Source organism: Brassica napus, chromosome A1 (assembly GCF_020379485.1).
Source record: "Brassica napus cultivar Da-Ae chromosome A1, Da-Ae, whole genome shotgun sequence".
Lineage (NCBI taxonomy): Eukaryota > Viridiplantae > Streptophyta > Magnoliopsida > Brassicales > Brassicaceae > Brassica > Brassica napus.
In genome coordinates this window covers 1,534,076-1,550,476 of record NC_063434.1, presented here as the reverse complement: position 1 = coordinate 1,550,476, position 16,401 = coordinate 1,534,076, and the positions used below count along the sequence as shown (strand labels likewise).

Below are 16,401 nucleotides of genomic sequence, written 5' to 3'. Positions count from 1 at the left end.
ATCCTTGACCCAAGTTTACAAAAAGAATAGCACAGTTTATCACGAAGGCGTGATAACATCATCTCCCAATGAAAAAGGTGAAACAACATTGACTCTATAACGTTTTGATAACACACAGATGAGCAACTAAATTCATGTTTGTATATATTGTTTGTTGCAGCCTGCAGGGTTGTTTTCTTGTCTTCAAAACTAAATCCAAACGCACAGATAATACAGAAAGGCACCAAGGAAACTATCGAAGAGCTTTCTAAATTTTTTACTACATACAATTATTAGAGTTGACGATGAAGAATAGAAGAAGAGTTGGACATAGTCACATAGGTAAGGTCTACTTTGACAGCTTCAGTGATGTAGTAATTGAGTTTGTGCATAATTCTGATCGTTTTCTTCTTGACATACGAAGATGAAATTGGCACTGAGGATGATCATCAACAAAACCAATATTCCATCAAACAGAGCCAGAAAAATAAAACTATTTCCTTCGAGACAGAAGTACATAGCAATCATAAGATAGCAAAACATAAAAGAAGCCGGAATTAGATGCATGCAAATAAATAATACCATCGTTTAAAAGAGTAGAGACAAAGATCAAAGCTAAATTCAAAGTTGTCATGAGAAGTTGAAGAAGATTACGAATACATCCCAGTTAACATAAAGGAGGGGAAAGCATAGCAATAGTCACTAAAAACTAGCAGCTAATAACAGTACAACAGAAGATACTCCATAAAGACAAATCGCTGGTTGATCCATCTCCTAATCATCATCTTCCTCCTGCAACACAAAATCATGAGATAAAGCAAGTGTCGAACACTATGACACTAGCAAACATAAACAGAGATATTTCAAAATAGTATGAAGTACAAACCTCTTCACTTGCACCTTCTGCCTCATCGTTGACTTCGGACTTGGACTTGTCAGAGTCATCATCTCCAGCTGTGCTAGTTCCATTAGCCTGATGGGAAAAAAAAAAGATGCATACATGACATTTGATTTGACTAACATCAGAAAATGACAAAAAGAGGTCAACAAGAAGAATGAATACCAGTTTCATGTTGTACTTTTGCATAGTCTTGGTATATTCAGTCTTCTTGGTCTCTGCTTTGGCCACATAAGGAGCTTTGTCCTGTTTCATTCAAAGTTCGGTAAAACTACAATTGATATATATGATTTGAAACTATTAAAACTTAACAAGACTCACTTCATCAGTCATTGATTTCCATTTAGCTCCAGCAGCTTTACCAACCTAAAATGTTACAAATATTCAAAACAACTAAGAACAACTATATGGGAAAGAGATTGTGATTGTAAATCTCAGATTAGCACTTACAGCTCCGACAGATTTGTTGTCAGGGTTAGCTAGATTGAACTCCTTACGGAACCCCTCCCTTCATTCAATCAATCAATCACCAGAAAGTCTATAATAATACTAATCAATTGAGAGAGACTTACAGGAAGACGAAGAAGGCACTTGGAGGCCTCTTAGGCTTGTTAGGATCCTTGGCTGCTTTCTTTCCAGCTTTCTTTCCTCTCGTTTTCAATCTAAGAATACAAATCAAAATGAATCTCAGATTCATTCGCCATGTGTGTGAGAGTGATTAAAAGGAGAATATATACCTTTCATCGGTGCTCTTCGATTGAGCTTTGGTTTCACCACCTTTCATCTTCGAGAGATCTGCGAACAGAGAAAACGTGAGGAATCGGAAGAGTGAACTCAGACGAGAGCGAGGGAGGGAGCTTTTACCTGTGAACGTTAGGGTTTTTGTTTTGACGAGAGAGAGAGACCGACGACGATTCAGATTTTTTTTTTTTAAATTAAATTCGTGTTTATTAAAGAGTCCACCAAATAATTACCATGTGGTCCTTTGAATCTTGACTGTCCGTATATTCAACTGTTGTCTAGATTACAGCTGTACTTGTGTTTGGTAATAATAATCTTGATTTCGTTTTTTTTTTCCTGGCGCCACGCAATATGTGAAAGTTATATATAATACTTTTTCTGTTTTATAATTTATAATTTTTTGGTAAAAAAAGAATAAAGACATACTATGTTTTATTATGTTTTAATGTTTTAGAAAGTTTTTATTGTTTTAAAATATAAATTGTTTTAATATTTTTTATGTTAATTTTACCTTTATTAAAATCTGTTTAACTAATTAGATTATATATGTTCTTTAATGATTAGTTAAATTATTTTAGATTAATATTTTTAGAAGTGTATTTAAGAAAAAGTGAATTTTAATCTTTGTAATTTACTCCAAGACATCAATAAAATAGATGAAGTAATTGTTTATTTTTTTATTTTTTTGAGCGGAATAAGTTTTTTATACCTAATTCACTATTTACATTAAAATATTAATAATTGTGAAGTTACTTCCTAATAGAAAATATCTTACAAAAATGGTAAAAATTTTGTAAGATATTGCGAATTAAGTATAAAAAATTAATTCACTATTTACATTAAAATATTAATAATTGTGAAGTTACTTCCTAATAGAAAATATCTTACAAAAATGTAAGATATTTTTGTAAAATATTCTATTCGCACTATCTTTCGAATAGAATATCTTACAAAATTGGTAAAATTTAATGCAGACACCATGTAAAAAAGTTAACATCTTACAAAAAAAAAGGTAAAAATCTTAACATTTTTCACCAAAGAAGGTAAAAATGTTCTAGTAAAAAGTTTTTTTTTTAAAAAATTTAATAGACCAATACCAAAGAAACTCCTAATGCGGACGCCATGTACATCTTAAGCGTTGTTGATGCTAGGACCCATTTTATAAGTGTCCCCCTGTAAAACAAATCTATGGTATAACATTCGCACACAGTGATCTCTCCTCCTGGCATTGATTAGCAGAATTACTAGTATTGTTTTGTCATTTATTTTCTAAATATGTACACGTTCATTTATTTTGCTAATATGTACACGTTAAAACTTCAATTTGTCCTGAATACGAATCAAATAATTTTGTTGCCGGATTATTCATAAATCTGAATGATATATGTTTTTATAATCTGAATGGTCTATTGCAATTTATACATAATCAATCAAACAAGAGCATTAGAGAAACAAAAAAGGAGGAAAGACTTGCACAACAAATATTTCAACATCTCACACACTTCATCTCCTGGTCTTCTCTTACAGTAGCGAAAGATTCGAACGTACGGGAAAATGAGACACTATGATTGGAGCCCTCAGACATTTGGAGTTGCTTTTTGGTTTGTCCAAGGCCAATACTTTAGAGTTACTACTACCATCGGTTGAGGTTCTCTTTGAGCCAGATTTTGGAATGAAGCAACCAAAAAAGAAGTCTAAGAGAGACATGAACATCGGAGTGTTAAAGAAAACGTGCGTGATCCGGAGTCTATATAGGATGGATGATGTTTTAGGTTTAGTATCAGGTAACTATGTGAAGTGTATGTATTTATAAGAGAACATCAGCGTTGAATGTTCTTTGGACACGTTTTCTTGAAAGTGACCTCTTTAATTTTCTTGGTCGCCAAGCTTTGCCCTATCTTAACTATGATATCTTTGACAATTCATGAATACTTTCTGATTGTTAACATATATGACTAAAATGGACCAATTATCACGGGATCATCGTCGTCTTTTCCTAATAGTCTTCATATCACTAATCCTATCAAGTTGTTATTATGGGTATTACAAAACAAAAGCGTTTTGAAAGACACATATTTTCACATGGTTCATCGACGTATATCGATAAGGTCTACGGTAAGAAAAAGTTGTTTAGTTATTAGAGGGGAAAACTAAATCTAATGTATATAAGATTAAAAAATTCTCTACAGCTAAGTGACACGTTAGGAATGGAGAGATCAAATTTGTACAAAGAAATTTCATGCCAAATAAGTCCTGAAACGTCTCACTTCTTTTGTCTTCTCCGCAAACTTTGCAAGCTCAGAAATTGAGTAGAGAACAAGTGTCCAGCCTCTTATGCTTCGGAAGGTTCCATCATTTAGCCGCTTTTGAAATTGTCCTCTCTACTCGCCGTCAAACTATCTTTGCATTGTCAAGAATTAGTGTTTTATGAGTTTAGGCAGCATGTTCTTATGGCTGCTATCTTATTTGTGAAATGGAAAATAGAGAGATTGCAAAGGCGAAAAACATGCGCCTAATCTTGAGGGACAGAGTGTCTAAGCTGCATTCTGGTCTGTACCCCCTTTTTGGAAAAGTTCGAGAGGCTGTGTATTTTTCTAATTGTTAACGTTTTGTTGAGCTTTTTATTTGATACTATCAACTACTTCACTTCTATCTTGTATATGTGAACGTTACAATTTCAATCCGGTTTAATGCAAAGCAGATACTTTCCTTTTTTGTGTGGTATATATATTTTTATCCAGTTCCTTTAAAGGTTTTCATGTTCTTTTATAGTTTTGTAAATTATAAAAATAAAAATTTAAAGCTCAAAACTGAAAGAACAAACAAAACCCATAGTCAACCTCTAAACCAGAGAAGCACAAAACTGTTGTAACTGAGAGATACAGGAACCTAAAGCAAATTTGGTTCTATAGACTATAGAGTGGCCGCCACCTCAGTTGTCTAGAAACTGACCACCGGAAGCCTACAAGCCTAGGACCAAACGCAACGACGAAACCATCTTCACAATAGGAAATGGAATTCTCGCCATTTATTAAAATATTTAAATGGTCTATTACAATTTATACATAATCAAACAGAAAAAGAGGACTAGAGGAACAAAACAAAAACGAAAGCCTTCACAACAAATATGTCAACATCCCACACACTTCATCTTCTGGCCTTCTCTCACAGACGCGAAAGATTCGAACCTACGGGAAAATAAGACACTATCATTGGAGCTCTTGGAGATTTGGATTTGCTTTTTGGTTTCTCTAAGGACATGACTTTCGAGTTACTACCATCGCTTGAGCTTATCTTTGAGCCAGATTTTGGAACGAAGCAACCAAAGAAGGACGCTAAGAGAGACATGACCGGAGTTTATAAGAAAACGTGTGTGGTCCGGAGTATGTGAAGGTTATGTATTTATAAGACAAAACCAACGTTGAATATTCTTGGACACGTTTACTGAAAGTGACTGATCTCTTTTATCTTGGTCGCCAAGCTTTGCCGTTTCTTAACTATGATAACTTTGAGAATTCATGAATAATTCCTGACTCTTCCAGTTAAAATATAGTATGACAAACTTGACCAACTGTTGATATAATGGTCGATGTAGCCTAAATTTCCAGAAATATAAGATTAAAATTAGGAGCCATCTTCTTCATATCACTATCAAATCACGTTTCAAAAGAAAAAACGATTAATTAAAGACTATCACGGGATCATCGGCGTCTTTTCCTAATTGTCTTCATTTACACTAACACTTATTATGGTTGTGAGAAAAACGCAAAGAAAGACACATGCATGGTTCATGTGAATCATATCGGTTACCACTTCTCAGACATGGGCCGAGCGTGTGAGAGTTTCGCTAATTGGGCTCGGTCTCGTTGAGGCCCGCTTCCCATTGCTATTTTACAGGAAGACCCTCACACGCTTACACGTGCGCTCGCGAATATTTTGAGTAACCGAGAACAACAATAAATTAATGAGTAGGTCCAGTGGCTTGACCGGTAATTTTAGTGGTGAACAAAGGTCATTTTATACAAAACTCGCCTTTGAACCTTTTTCACTTGATGACGAAACGCTTCTATATTCTCATAATACAAACCTTTGGATTCTTTAGCAGATTTGTTTACATTAAAAAGGAAACATTCTATTAAAAAAAAGGTCGCTTTGGGTAAAATCTCCAGTCCTTGCGTCTCTTCGTCTTCTTCGGACAATGGCACATTCCTTGACCTCACTCGCCATTTTCCAGGGCGTCAACCATAAAGGTAAGTCAACACTACTGTAAGAGAATCTAGATTCCTGTCGGGTCGGGTTTAAAAGTAGATTTTTTTTTTTGTGTGTGTGGGGGGTTAATGCAGAGATGATTAGGAGTTTGCATGTCTATGGATCCGTGGAGATTGAGAGAGAGTTCTTGTTCGAGAGGAAAGGCCGTTATGTGGAGAAGAAAGCTAAGCCTCTGTTTTGTTCGGAAGGTCTCCAGCGGCCGGAGATCTCGCTAGGTTTGGTTTTTGGCACGTGGAGATGTATCTTCTTGTTCCGGTCTAACCACTCGCTTCCTCAGTTTCCTACCCTTCTATGCCCTTCAAGGTAACGCCTCCTCTCTATAAGCTTCTCTCAGCATTTGATTTTGTTAGTAATTTAACTTTTGTTGCCGTTTGTTTTGTATAATTTAGTGCGGTTACATCAATCGTAAATATGTGTGATCCAACTATCTTAATACAATTATTAAAACTTGAAAAAAAAAAAAAATACAATTATTAAAACTTTTTATTAATCATTTTTTTTTGTTTAAACTTTTTATTAATCATTTAAGAAAAATATTAAACAAAAAAATACAAATACGACTAAAAAACATAAATATAAAAATTAGATTTCTACAAAAATGTAAAACAAAAAATATATACGCTCTTTAGAATCTAGTTAGTCTTTATTTTTTGGTAGTCAAATCTCTTTTGAATGAATTCTAGTTTAGTAATTCACAGAAATAAATTTTATCAGTCCTATTAAACCCAAGTTTGTCAAATTATAAAAGGAACAGTGTGATTATTACGTTAATATCCAACTTAATGTATTTCCTAAGATTAAACAAACACGCTTGTACACATTTAAACTTCTGTAGAGTTTAAATGTTTTTTTTGTAATACCGCAAAAATTCTGATTGAAAATCACGAAACAGAAAGCGTATGAAACTATAATATAAAACGTTTAAAGAATAGCTAAGTAAATATGCAAATTTGTGGAGTCTAGATTTAATTTCTTTCCTTAACTCAATAAATCACTCGTTAGTATAATTGTTCTATATGATTTTTGAATCCAATGATACAACCACGATGAGATTGTTTTGCAACACCCTTTCGATTGTGTGCATTGTTAGAAACTAAACATGTTTTTGCTCTTCTTATTTGGCAGAAACCCTAAGCTGGTGGACATCCCTAATTTAGCTAACGTGCTCAAGTTCATCTCTGAACTGAAACCAAAGAAACCATACTTTGACCAGCCTAAACAGCTGGACCTCGTCGTCAAAGAAGATAGAGTTGGATATGGTGAAGTTGATCAGGCTAAACCGCAAAGGTTTGCCCTCAAACAAGATCTTAACCGCCTTCCTGATTCAGAATCTGAATCTGAGGAATCTGAAGATGACCAAAATGAACATTCAGAATCAGGTATCTCTTCCTACCATACCGATTTTTTATTTCTTTAAAAGTGTTAGCTCTAGGCTAGTTTTAAAGTGTATTGTAATAGTACAGATGCTAAGACAGAGATATTGAAGAAGAGGAGGACACCATCCCAACATGTTGCTGGACTTTGCTTAGAAGATCTTTCCAAATACTTTGGTGTTCCTATCGTGGAAGCGTCTCGGAAACTCAATGTCGGTCTCACGGTCTTGAAAAAGAAATGCAGAGAGTTTGGGATTCCTCGGTGGCCTCATAGGAAGATCAAATCTCTCGACAGTCTCATCCATGATCTTCAGGTCTTCTCCCTCTCTCTCTCAACGTCAGTCTAATACTTGAAATGGCTTAAACAAGCATTGCTATGTTTTGTATTGATAGGAAGAAGCAGAGAAGCAGCAGGAAAAGAACAAAGCAGCAGCAATGGTGGTAGCTAAGAAACAGAAGAAACTGGAGAGAGAGATGAGAAATATAGTTGAGAGACCATTCATGGAGATACAGATAGAAACCAAAAGATTCAGACAAGACAACTTCAAAAAAAGACATAGAGCTTCCAGAGCCAAGAAGAATCAAGAATCTCTTGCCACTTCCTCTTCAACTTAAAAGATCTTAGGTCTTTTATTAACAAAATTATCGAGCATATTAGTTAGTTATAAGATCCATGTTAGTCACAAGTCTGACAGAACCTCCTAGGCCATGTTGGTTTGAATTTTTGTTGCTGGTATCATGACTTCATTGTGCTTCGGAACTCGGAATTAATTGATGCAAAATGATTAGTCCATTGTCAAGATTCAAAACTTTCAATAGTGTGATGAAAGTTTTAGTTAATGCAATTAGTGTAGGGGTGCTCTTGAGTTGAGTGGTCCCTTTGGTTAGCTCGTGCTTTGAAATTCTACAATGACTCAGTCCACTCAACAACGACAATTGGTTAACGTGTACCGTACAATGAGGTTCGCAACCACTTCAAGTGTGCATGAGTGTTCCACCGACTATGTTTATGCCAAGAAACGAAAACATGTCTTTGCTGAAATTCTCTGCGTTTGAATACGTGGATTAAATTTCGTTTTCGTTTTTTACTTGGTCAAGTATCATTTCCGATTTACACCCAAAAAAAGTATCATTTCCGAAGTCCTTTTCAATGTATTTAATCAAATTTTGTTTTAACAATTCAAAGGAAATAAACTGAAAATAACATGACGTTTCTCGAAGCGTTTTTTGTTGTTTTCATAAAGATCATTTGAACATGTTATATTTTAGAAAACATGTTATCATGTGAACTATTATTTTTTTTTTTTGTAACACCATGTTATCATGTGAACATCTTTGACAAAGTGAAGAAAATAGATTCACCTACTGACGTTGGTAAACAGATGCATATACTAGTTTCTTTGCCAATAAAGAATCTGAATCTGATGTCTCCTGATTTCGAACAACTTGCTATAAATAATAGAAACCAAATGATTACTAAAAGATTTGTGGAGAATAAAAATTCTACAAAAGACAAATACTCCAAGCCGTGTGTGACCCAGAGGCTGACTTTTACGCATTTTGCTTGCACAAGGAAATTACATTTTTTGACTCTGTAATGGGTTTCCCATCACTGTACACAATAAATAGAGTTCTTCATTTTCTATTTTTCAATATATCTAATCATATCTACTATAACGAAAACTTGACTCCAGAATATAAAGTCCATGTTTATTATTCAGCCTTGTTGTAATCGTCTGAAAATCTTAAATGTATTCTGGATTAATCAGTAAATTATTTATTACTAGTTTCAAGCAATTTTTTTAAATATATACATATAATTACGTGGTTTGTAAGCTATGCGCATCGATTATAGACTAAAAAGATTCTGCTATGGTATAATTTTATTTGGTCGATCTTGTTGGCATTTTGCTATATATTCATTTTAATTCAAAGGGAATGCATAAAAAATTGACTTTAACAAGGAAAATGTCGTATTTAAGAATGGTGGGTTCCTCGACCTCCTCCCCTTTCTTACATCCTTCCTCAATCTAAAAAGAAGAACTCTAAAATCTTCTTCTATATCTACAACCCCACCAGTTTCCTTCTTTCCCCTTAAGTCAAAATTAAATTGCAATAAAGGCGCTTCATAGCAACTTGATCATCCACTAGCTCTTTGTCTGAATTGGTAATCAAGAAAGAGAGAGAACCAAGAAGAAGAAGAATACATCTGATGAAATGGGTCTTTTCCTTTCATGCTTTTCGTCTCCCTCTTCATCCAACACAGGTCTCCACACTCATGGTAATTCATTATTAATTCATAGTATTTTATTCTTACTATTTTCACTCCAAATCCATGAAAATTTTGGTTTTTAATCTGTCACATACAACATAAAGAGATGTTCACTTTCCGACATAAATATATGTTCACTTTCGGACATAAAGATATGTTTCAGTTTCTGACATAAAGAGTTGTCCACTTTCTGACCTATCTGTCTTTTGTGATTTGATTAATCAGCCTCGATGAACAACCACAGTAATGGAACAGGGTTCTCCTCGTCAACGTCCACCACCGCAGCGACGACAAACACTAGCGTCGGACAATTCTCGGAGGCGGTAAGCGAGAGCTCCGGTGGGGTTATGAGTTATTCCGGCCAAATCTTGGCATCGCCAAATCTAAAAGTCTACAGCTTTGCGGATTTAGTTACGGCGACCAAGAACTTCAAACCGGAGTCGATGTTGGGTCAAGGAGGTTTCGGTAAAGTTTACAGAGGTTGGATCGATGCCAAGACTCTTGCTCCGTCTAAAGTCGGTTCCGGTATGATCGTCGCCGTCAAAAGATTGAATTCCGAGAGTGTTCAAGGATTCGCAGAGTGGCGTGTAAGATCTCTCTCCCTCTCTCTCTCTCTATTTTCAACGAACAACAGATTGTTTTCCGATCTTGATTGCTTCTTTGACGGGAAAAACCAAAATTTACGTGGTTCGATCAAGATGAAGAGTTGACTATTCTAATCAAGAAACGACATTGACTTTCTGTTTGAGTGTTGCCGAAGAATGATTAAAATAAATATTTAATACTAACATATAAAACTTGTTTGTACTAAAATTTAGGAAATTACTAGTTTAAATGCAGGCATTCTACTAATATTATTATCAATTTTCTAAGTCCAACACAGAATTATATAATCGTTTGAAACTGATTTACCACTTTTTTCTTTTAATCTGAAGATAATTTTATATCCATTGTTTGCCAACATATTCACTTTAGTTAGGAACTTCCCATTGCTACTGGACATTTGAGTTGGGGACACGTAGCTAGGTTTATATAATCAAAGTATTATTCATATGTTTTGACCTAACTAGTATTATACTATTATTCATGTATTTTGACCCAAAAAGGTATTATTCATATGTAACATTATAGTTTAGAATTGGTAAAAGTTTTGACGGATTAGTCTTCAAGTTAAAAAAAGCCAAATTTGAGTTGTGGTTTTGTTTTTGATTTTGGACAGTCAGAAGTTAACTTCTTGGGGATGCTTTCACACCCAAATCTGGTCAAGTTATTAGGATACTGCCGTGAAGACAAAGAACTTCTGCTTGTCTACGAGTTCATGCCCAAAGGAAGCCTCGAGAATCATCTTTTCAGACGTAATTAAGATCTTTTGACCCACAACACACCAAGCATGGTTGTCACGAAAATTGATTCTAAAGTATATTTTATTTACATTCTATGATCCTTATTTGATTCAGGAAGCGAGCCTTTTCCTTGGGACCTAAGGATCAAGATTGTGATTGGTGCAGCTCGGGGCCTTGCATTTCTTCACGGCTTACAAAGAGAAGTCATATATAGAGACTTCAAAGCCTCCAATATACTTCTCGACTCGGTTAGTCTGATTAAAAATTCCCATATTATATGATGGTAATAATTAACAACTAGTAAAATCTTTATTGGTTTGTTTTTTTCCTAACGAGGTTTTGTTATGAAATGTTCATATCCGCAGAATTATGATGCAAAGATTTCAGATTTCGGTTTAGCAAAGTTAGGACCATCACAAGAGAAATCACACGTTACGACTAGGATTATGGGCACGTATGGTTATGCTGCTCCTGAATATATGGCGACAGGTACATTTAGACATATATATATTAGCAATAGTTTATTTTATCACAAAATAATTATGGCCTTTGGCTGTAATCACTGGGGACCAGAGATATTATGTTAAACTGTAATCATTTAGACATTTATGTTGACCGGTTATATTCTTCATCCTCAGGCCACTTGTATGTTAAGAGTGACGTCTACGCCTTCGGTGTGGTACTACTAGAAGTAATGACCGGATTAAGGGCACACAATCCAAAACGGCCAAACGGACAAGAGAGTCTAGTCGACTGGTTAAGACCAGAACTCGTAAACAAACACCGAGTGAAACATATAATGGACAAAGGAATTGTAGGTCAATACTCATCCAAAGTCGCAGCAGAAATGGGACGCATTACACTCTTTTGCATTGAGCCAGATCCGAAAAACCGGCCCCACATGAAGGAAGTAGTTGACGTACTCGAACACATCCAACGCATTAACGTAGTCCCAGACCGTTCTTCCACTAAATCGGCTGTTGCTAGCTCATCTCGTTCCTCACCACATCGCTATCAGTACGCATATCGAGCTGGTGCGGCAGGTCAACGAAGGGGGCCCTCGCCGCGAAAGCTTGGAGTAGAGAACGAAATGGTTGCTTGATGTTATTATTTTTTGGGCGATACTAAATGGTTTTGGCGTCGTTTCTGGTTATATTCTATTTTAAAATGAGATTAATTATATCTTCTTTAGTGTCCATATTCTTTGAGTGACTTGTGTATAATCCTCTACTTGTGTTGTAGTATACTTTACTCAAGTTGCACAAGCGTTGCAAAAATTTATGAAGTCTGATCAAATATAATGTTGATATGAATGGTGGATGTCAATATGTTTATTCGTATATATTTGTAAGCTTTGAATGTATTTATCTCTATGTTCTTTATAAAATTTATCAACTCGTTACAAAATGGCTAAGACGTCGTATGCTTATTATAGGTTCGGCTGTGGAAGTTGGTCGTTTTGAAAAGAGCTCGTTGATTGAATTTTGAGAAAATAGGATAATGAGGCTACAATATTAAGCTTCTTATAAATCAGTTTCCCACATTATTTCATTTTGAAAATTTACATTCCAGTTTCCCTTAAAAAAAGTTCGTGCTGTATACGGAAATAAGCCTGTCCCAAAGTAAATTTCCATAAATAGAAAGTGTTGCACACAAAAGCAATAACAACAAAAACAATCCGAACCTAGTCCAAAACAGGAAAAAAAACAAGATAAGTTACTTAAATAAGTTGTATGAAAAACAATCAAATAGCTAATAATGTGTTCAACTTCAAACATCTTCACTTGGTTTTGTCCTCTTCCTCGTCATCATCTTTCGGTGGAGACTTATTAAGATCAAACTTCGCTGCGGTTCCAGATTCAGTCACTTCCTGCTTCTCTTCCTCCACTCGATCCACATCCATAACAATCCCTACACCTCTCCCACCTTCGCCACCACTAGCACCACCACCAGGTCCACCACCACCGCCACCGGCGGCAACAACCCCACCAGAGCTCCCTCCTCGGGCAACAACACGAACAAAAGCAGAGTTCGGTCCTGGAATCATGACGCCTCTAATCGGCGCAGAGAATCTAGGAGGCGGGAGAAACCCGCGATAGCTCCTGTCTTTGTGAGACCTCAGATGTCCGAACACAGCCTTCCACGAGTGAAATGCTCTTCCACAGACGTTACAAACGGGTGGTCCTCTTGGCAGATTAGTGAACTCTGAAGTCTTCTTCCTCTGCTTTTTCTTCGCTTCTCCACCTTTACTCGAACCACCCGCTTCATCGTCGTTATTAAGCTTCATCGTCTTCCTCTGTCTCCTCACTTTCTTCTTTTTGCCATCGCTCTTCTCTTTCATAACCGCTTCCTCTGCCGCAGCGATGACCAACTCCGCCGCAACAACCGCTTGCTCGTTCAGACGCGCCTCTTCCTCTTCATCGACGGCGATACTAACACCGAAGGTTGCGCTGCTGATCGATAGAGCAGGGAGACCGAGAACGATTTCTCTCATGGCGGATTCTTCGTCGCTCCATTGCTCATCGGAGGAGTCTTCCTTCTCTTTCTCAGTATCACCGTCCACTTTCATTTTCTCAGGATTAGTCATTTCGTAAAAACCTTTCGAAGACTATGTTTTCAAACTCGGTGGAAGTAATCCTTATATAGCTTTCTTGTGAGCCACGGTAGTTATGGGCCGCTGGTTTCAAATGGTCGTGTTCGTTCGTTTACGTCTCATTCGCACCTTTTCGTTTAATCCGTCGGATTTAATTAAAAATCCATGTGGGCTTCGTTTGATTAAACACGCGTAAACTCAGTGGGCTTAACGAGTAATAAGCCCATCTGCAGTTTATAACTTATTCATTCTTAGTAGTAAGTAGGTTGCTTCATTTGATTATATGATTTATCATTCAAATTCAAACTACTTGACTAAATAGACTTATTATTTACAGGTGTATAAATCACGTTTGATATGGATGTATCATCATATTATTTACAAAGTGTTGTGATTGTCACATGATTTACAAGAATCACACATTGTTCTTACTAAAATGCTTTTCAAGATACATATAAAATATTATTTTACCAGGATGATTTAATATATGTAATTGTCATATTATTCATATTATTATTTCAAATAATATAATCATATACTTTTGTTGTCTCCGTTTCCCTAGAAAATAACGATTTCATAGTGGTTAATCCATTAATTTATGAAGTATTCTGAACTTTTACTAAATTAACTAACAAAAAATTAAAATGATGCTCATATACCATAAAAGATAATTTAATATACAGTAATACAAATTTAGAATGATTTAGAAATTTTAAAACAACACTAAAGATCACAGGCTTCAGTATATAGAGCATTTACCGAAAAATTCAATATTTTCGTAAGGGTTAACACATAGATTTTGAGAAAAATTCAAAAATATAAAAAAACTGTTTTAATGCATTTTTCATCATTCACTAACATATGATGAAGATCAAAGAGGTTTGGAACTTTTGGTGTTTCTGTTTCTCTAGAAAATAATGATTTTATAGTGGTTAGTCCATCAATTTAGGGAGTATTATGAAGTGTTACTAAATTAGTTGACAAAAAATTAAAATGATGTTCATGTACCATGAAAGAGAAATTAATATACATTAATACTAATGTAGAATGTGTTTAGAAATTTAAAAACAACACTAAAGATCATAGGCTTCAGTACATAGATCATTTATCGAAAAATTCAATATTTTCGTAAGCTTTAACACATAGATTTTGAGAAAAATTCAAATATGAAAATATTGTTTTAATGTATAGTTGCATCCTTCACTAATATATGATGAAAGTCAAAGAGGTTTGAAACTTTTGTTGTCTCCGTTTCTCTAGAAAATAACGATTTTATAGTGGTTAGTCCACCCATTTAAGGAGTACTATAAAGTTTTACTAAATTAATTGACAAAAAAATAAAACGATGTCCATGTACAATGAAAGAAAGTTTAATATACATTAATACAAATGTAGAATGTGTTTTGAAATTTTAAAACAACACTAAAGATCTTAGGCTTCAGTATATAGATCATTTACCAAAATTTTTAATATTTTCGTAGGCTTTTAACACATAGATTTTGAGAAAAATTCAAAAATATGAAAATATTTTTTTAATGTATAGTTACATCCTTCACTAATATATGATGAATGTCAAAGAGGTTTGGAAATTTTGTTGTTTCCGTTTCTCTAGAAAATAACGATTTTATAGTGGTTAGTCCACCAATTTAGGGAGTATTATAAAGTTTCACTAAATTAATTGACAAAAAATTAAAACGATGCCCATGTACAGTAAAAAAGAGTTTAATATACATTAATACAAATGTAGAATGAATTTTGAAATTTTAAAACAACACTAAAGATCACAGGCTTCAGTATATAGATCATTTACCGAAAAAGTCAATATTTTCGTAGGCTTACACATAGATTTTGATAAAAATTCAAAAATATGAAAATATTGTTTTAGTGTATAGTTGCATCCTTCACTAATATATGATGAAGGTCAAAGAGGTTTGGAACTTTTGTTGTCTACGTTTCTCTAGAAAATAAGGATTTTATAGTGGTTAGTCCACCAATTTAGGGAGTATTATAAAATTTTACTAAATTAATTGACAAAAAATTAAAATGATGTTCATGTACAATGAAAGAGAGTTTAATATACATTAATACAAATGTAGAATGTGTTTTAAAATTTTTAAAAATACTAAAGATTATAGACTTCAGTATATAGGTCATTTACCGAAAAATTCAATATTTTCGTAGGCTTTAATACATAGATTTTGAGAAAAAATCAAAAATATAAAAATATTATTTTAACGTATACTTGCATCCTTCACTAATATATCCTTCACTAATATATGATGAAGATTAAATAGGTTTAAAATTTTTGTTGTCTCCGTTTCTCTAGAAAGTAACGATTTTATAGTGTTTAGTCTACCAATTTAGGGAGTATTATAAAGTTTTACTAAATTAATTGACAAAAAAATAAAACGATGCCCATGTACCGTGAAAGAGAGTTTAATATACATTAATACAAATGTAGAATGTGTTTAGAAATTTTAAAACAACACTAAATATCATAGGCTTCAGTATATAGAACATTTACCAAAAAGTTTAATATTTTCGTAGGCTTTAACACATAGATTTTGAGAAAATATGAAAATATTGTTTTAATGTATAATTGCATCATTCACTAATATATGATAAAGGTCAAAGATGATTGAAACTTTTATTGTTTCCGTTTCTCTAGAAAATGACGATTTATGGTGGTTAGTCCACCAATTTATGGAGTATTATAAAGTTATACTAAATTAATTGACAAAAAATTAAAACGATATCCATGTACCATGAAAGAGAGTTTAATATACATTAATACAAATGTAGAATGTGTTTAGAAATTTTAAAATAACACTAAAGATCATAGGCTTCAGTATATAGAGCATTTACCAAAAAAATTCAATATTTTCGTAAGGGCATAAATTTTGAGAAAAAATCAAAAATATGAAAATATTGTT

The 16,401-nt window shown here is 34.2% G+C and overlaps 6 protein-coding genes across 7 annotated transcripts; 2 read left to right on the top strand and 4 right to left on the bottom strand.

Moving 5' to 3' along the window:
* Positions 1-541: 541 nt before the first annotated feature.
* LOC106345995 (high mobility group B protein 4) lies at positions 542-1,856 on the bottom strand. Of its 2 annotated transcripts, XM_013785267.3 has the most exons (8): positions 1,742-1,856; positions 1,615-1,672; positions 1,450-1,539; positions 1,328-1,385; positions 1,199-1,243; positions 1,043-1,123; positions 866-952; positions 542-771 (listed from the first exon to the last, which is right to left on the bottom strand). In XM_013785267.3, the coding sequence occupies exons 2-8, from the start codon at positions 1,659-1,661 to the stop codon at positions 754-756; spliced, it is 426 nt and encodes a 141-aa protein (XP_013640721.1). In that variant the 5' UTR covers positions 1,662-1,672; positions 1,742-1,856; the 3' UTR covers positions 542-753. The 2 variants fall into 2 exon arrangements, with proteins under 2 accessions (XP_013640721.1, XP_048634590.1); XM_048778633.1 differs by having other exon boundaries at positions 1,615-1,795.
* Positions 1,857-3,005: 1,149 nt separating this feature from the next.
* On the bottom strand, positions 3,006-4,174 carry LOC106370238. The gene has a single exon (XM_048778629.1). The coding sequence runs from the start codon at positions 3,329-3,331 to the stop codon at positions 3,140-3,142; it is 192 nt and encodes a 63-aa protein (XP_048634586.1). The 5' UTR covers positions 3,332-4,174; the 3' UTR covers positions 3,006-3,139.
* A 449-nt stretch (positions 4,175-4,623) lies between these two features.
* Positions 4,624-5,346, bottom strand: BNAA01G01890D. Its single transcript, XM_013785672.3, has one exon. The coding sequence runs from the start codon at positions 4,964-4,966 to the stop codon at positions 4,784-4,786; it is 183 nt and encodes a 60-aa protein (XP_013641126.1). The 5' UTR covers positions 4,967-5,346; the 3' UTR covers positions 4,624-4,783.
* Positions 5,347-5,654: 308 nt separating this feature from the next.
* Positions 5,655-8,060, top strand: LOC106346248 (protein RKD5). The gene is made up of 5 exons (XM_013785555.3): positions 5,655-5,868; positions 5,962-6,190; positions 7,013-7,266; positions 7,351-7,574; positions 7,654-8,060. Exons 1-5 carry the CDS (start codon positions 5,817-5,819, stop codon positions 7,873-7,875), a joined length of 981 nt encoding a protein of 326 aa, XP_013641009.2. The 5' UTR covers positions 5,655-5,816; the 3' UTR covers positions 7,876-8,060.
* Positions 8,061-9,209: 1,149 nt separating this feature from the next.
* On the top strand, positions 9,210-12,077 carry LOC106346151 (probable serine/threonine-protein kinase CST). The gene is made up of 6 exons (XM_013785442.3): positions 9,210-9,541; positions 9,758-10,119; positions 10,752-10,887; positions 10,990-11,123; positions 11,241-11,364; positions 11,514-12,077. The coding sequence occupies exons 1-6, from the start codon at positions 9,478-9,480 to the stop codon at positions 11,975-11,977; spliced, it is 1,284 nt and encodes a 427-aa protein (XP_013640896.2). The 5' UTR covers positions 9,210-9,477; the 3' UTR covers positions 11,978-12,077.
* A 230-nt stretch (positions 12,078-12,307) lies between these two features.
* BNAA01G01860D lies at positions 12,308-13,728 on the bottom strand. The gene has a single exon (XM_013794089.3). It carries the CDS (start codon positions 13,460-13,462, stop codon positions 12,656-12,658), a length of 807 nt encoding a protein of 268 aa, XP_013649543.2. The 5' UTR covers positions 13,463-13,728; the 3' UTR covers positions 12,308-12,655.
* Between the last annotated feature and the right edge of the window lie 2,673 nt (positions 13,729-16,401).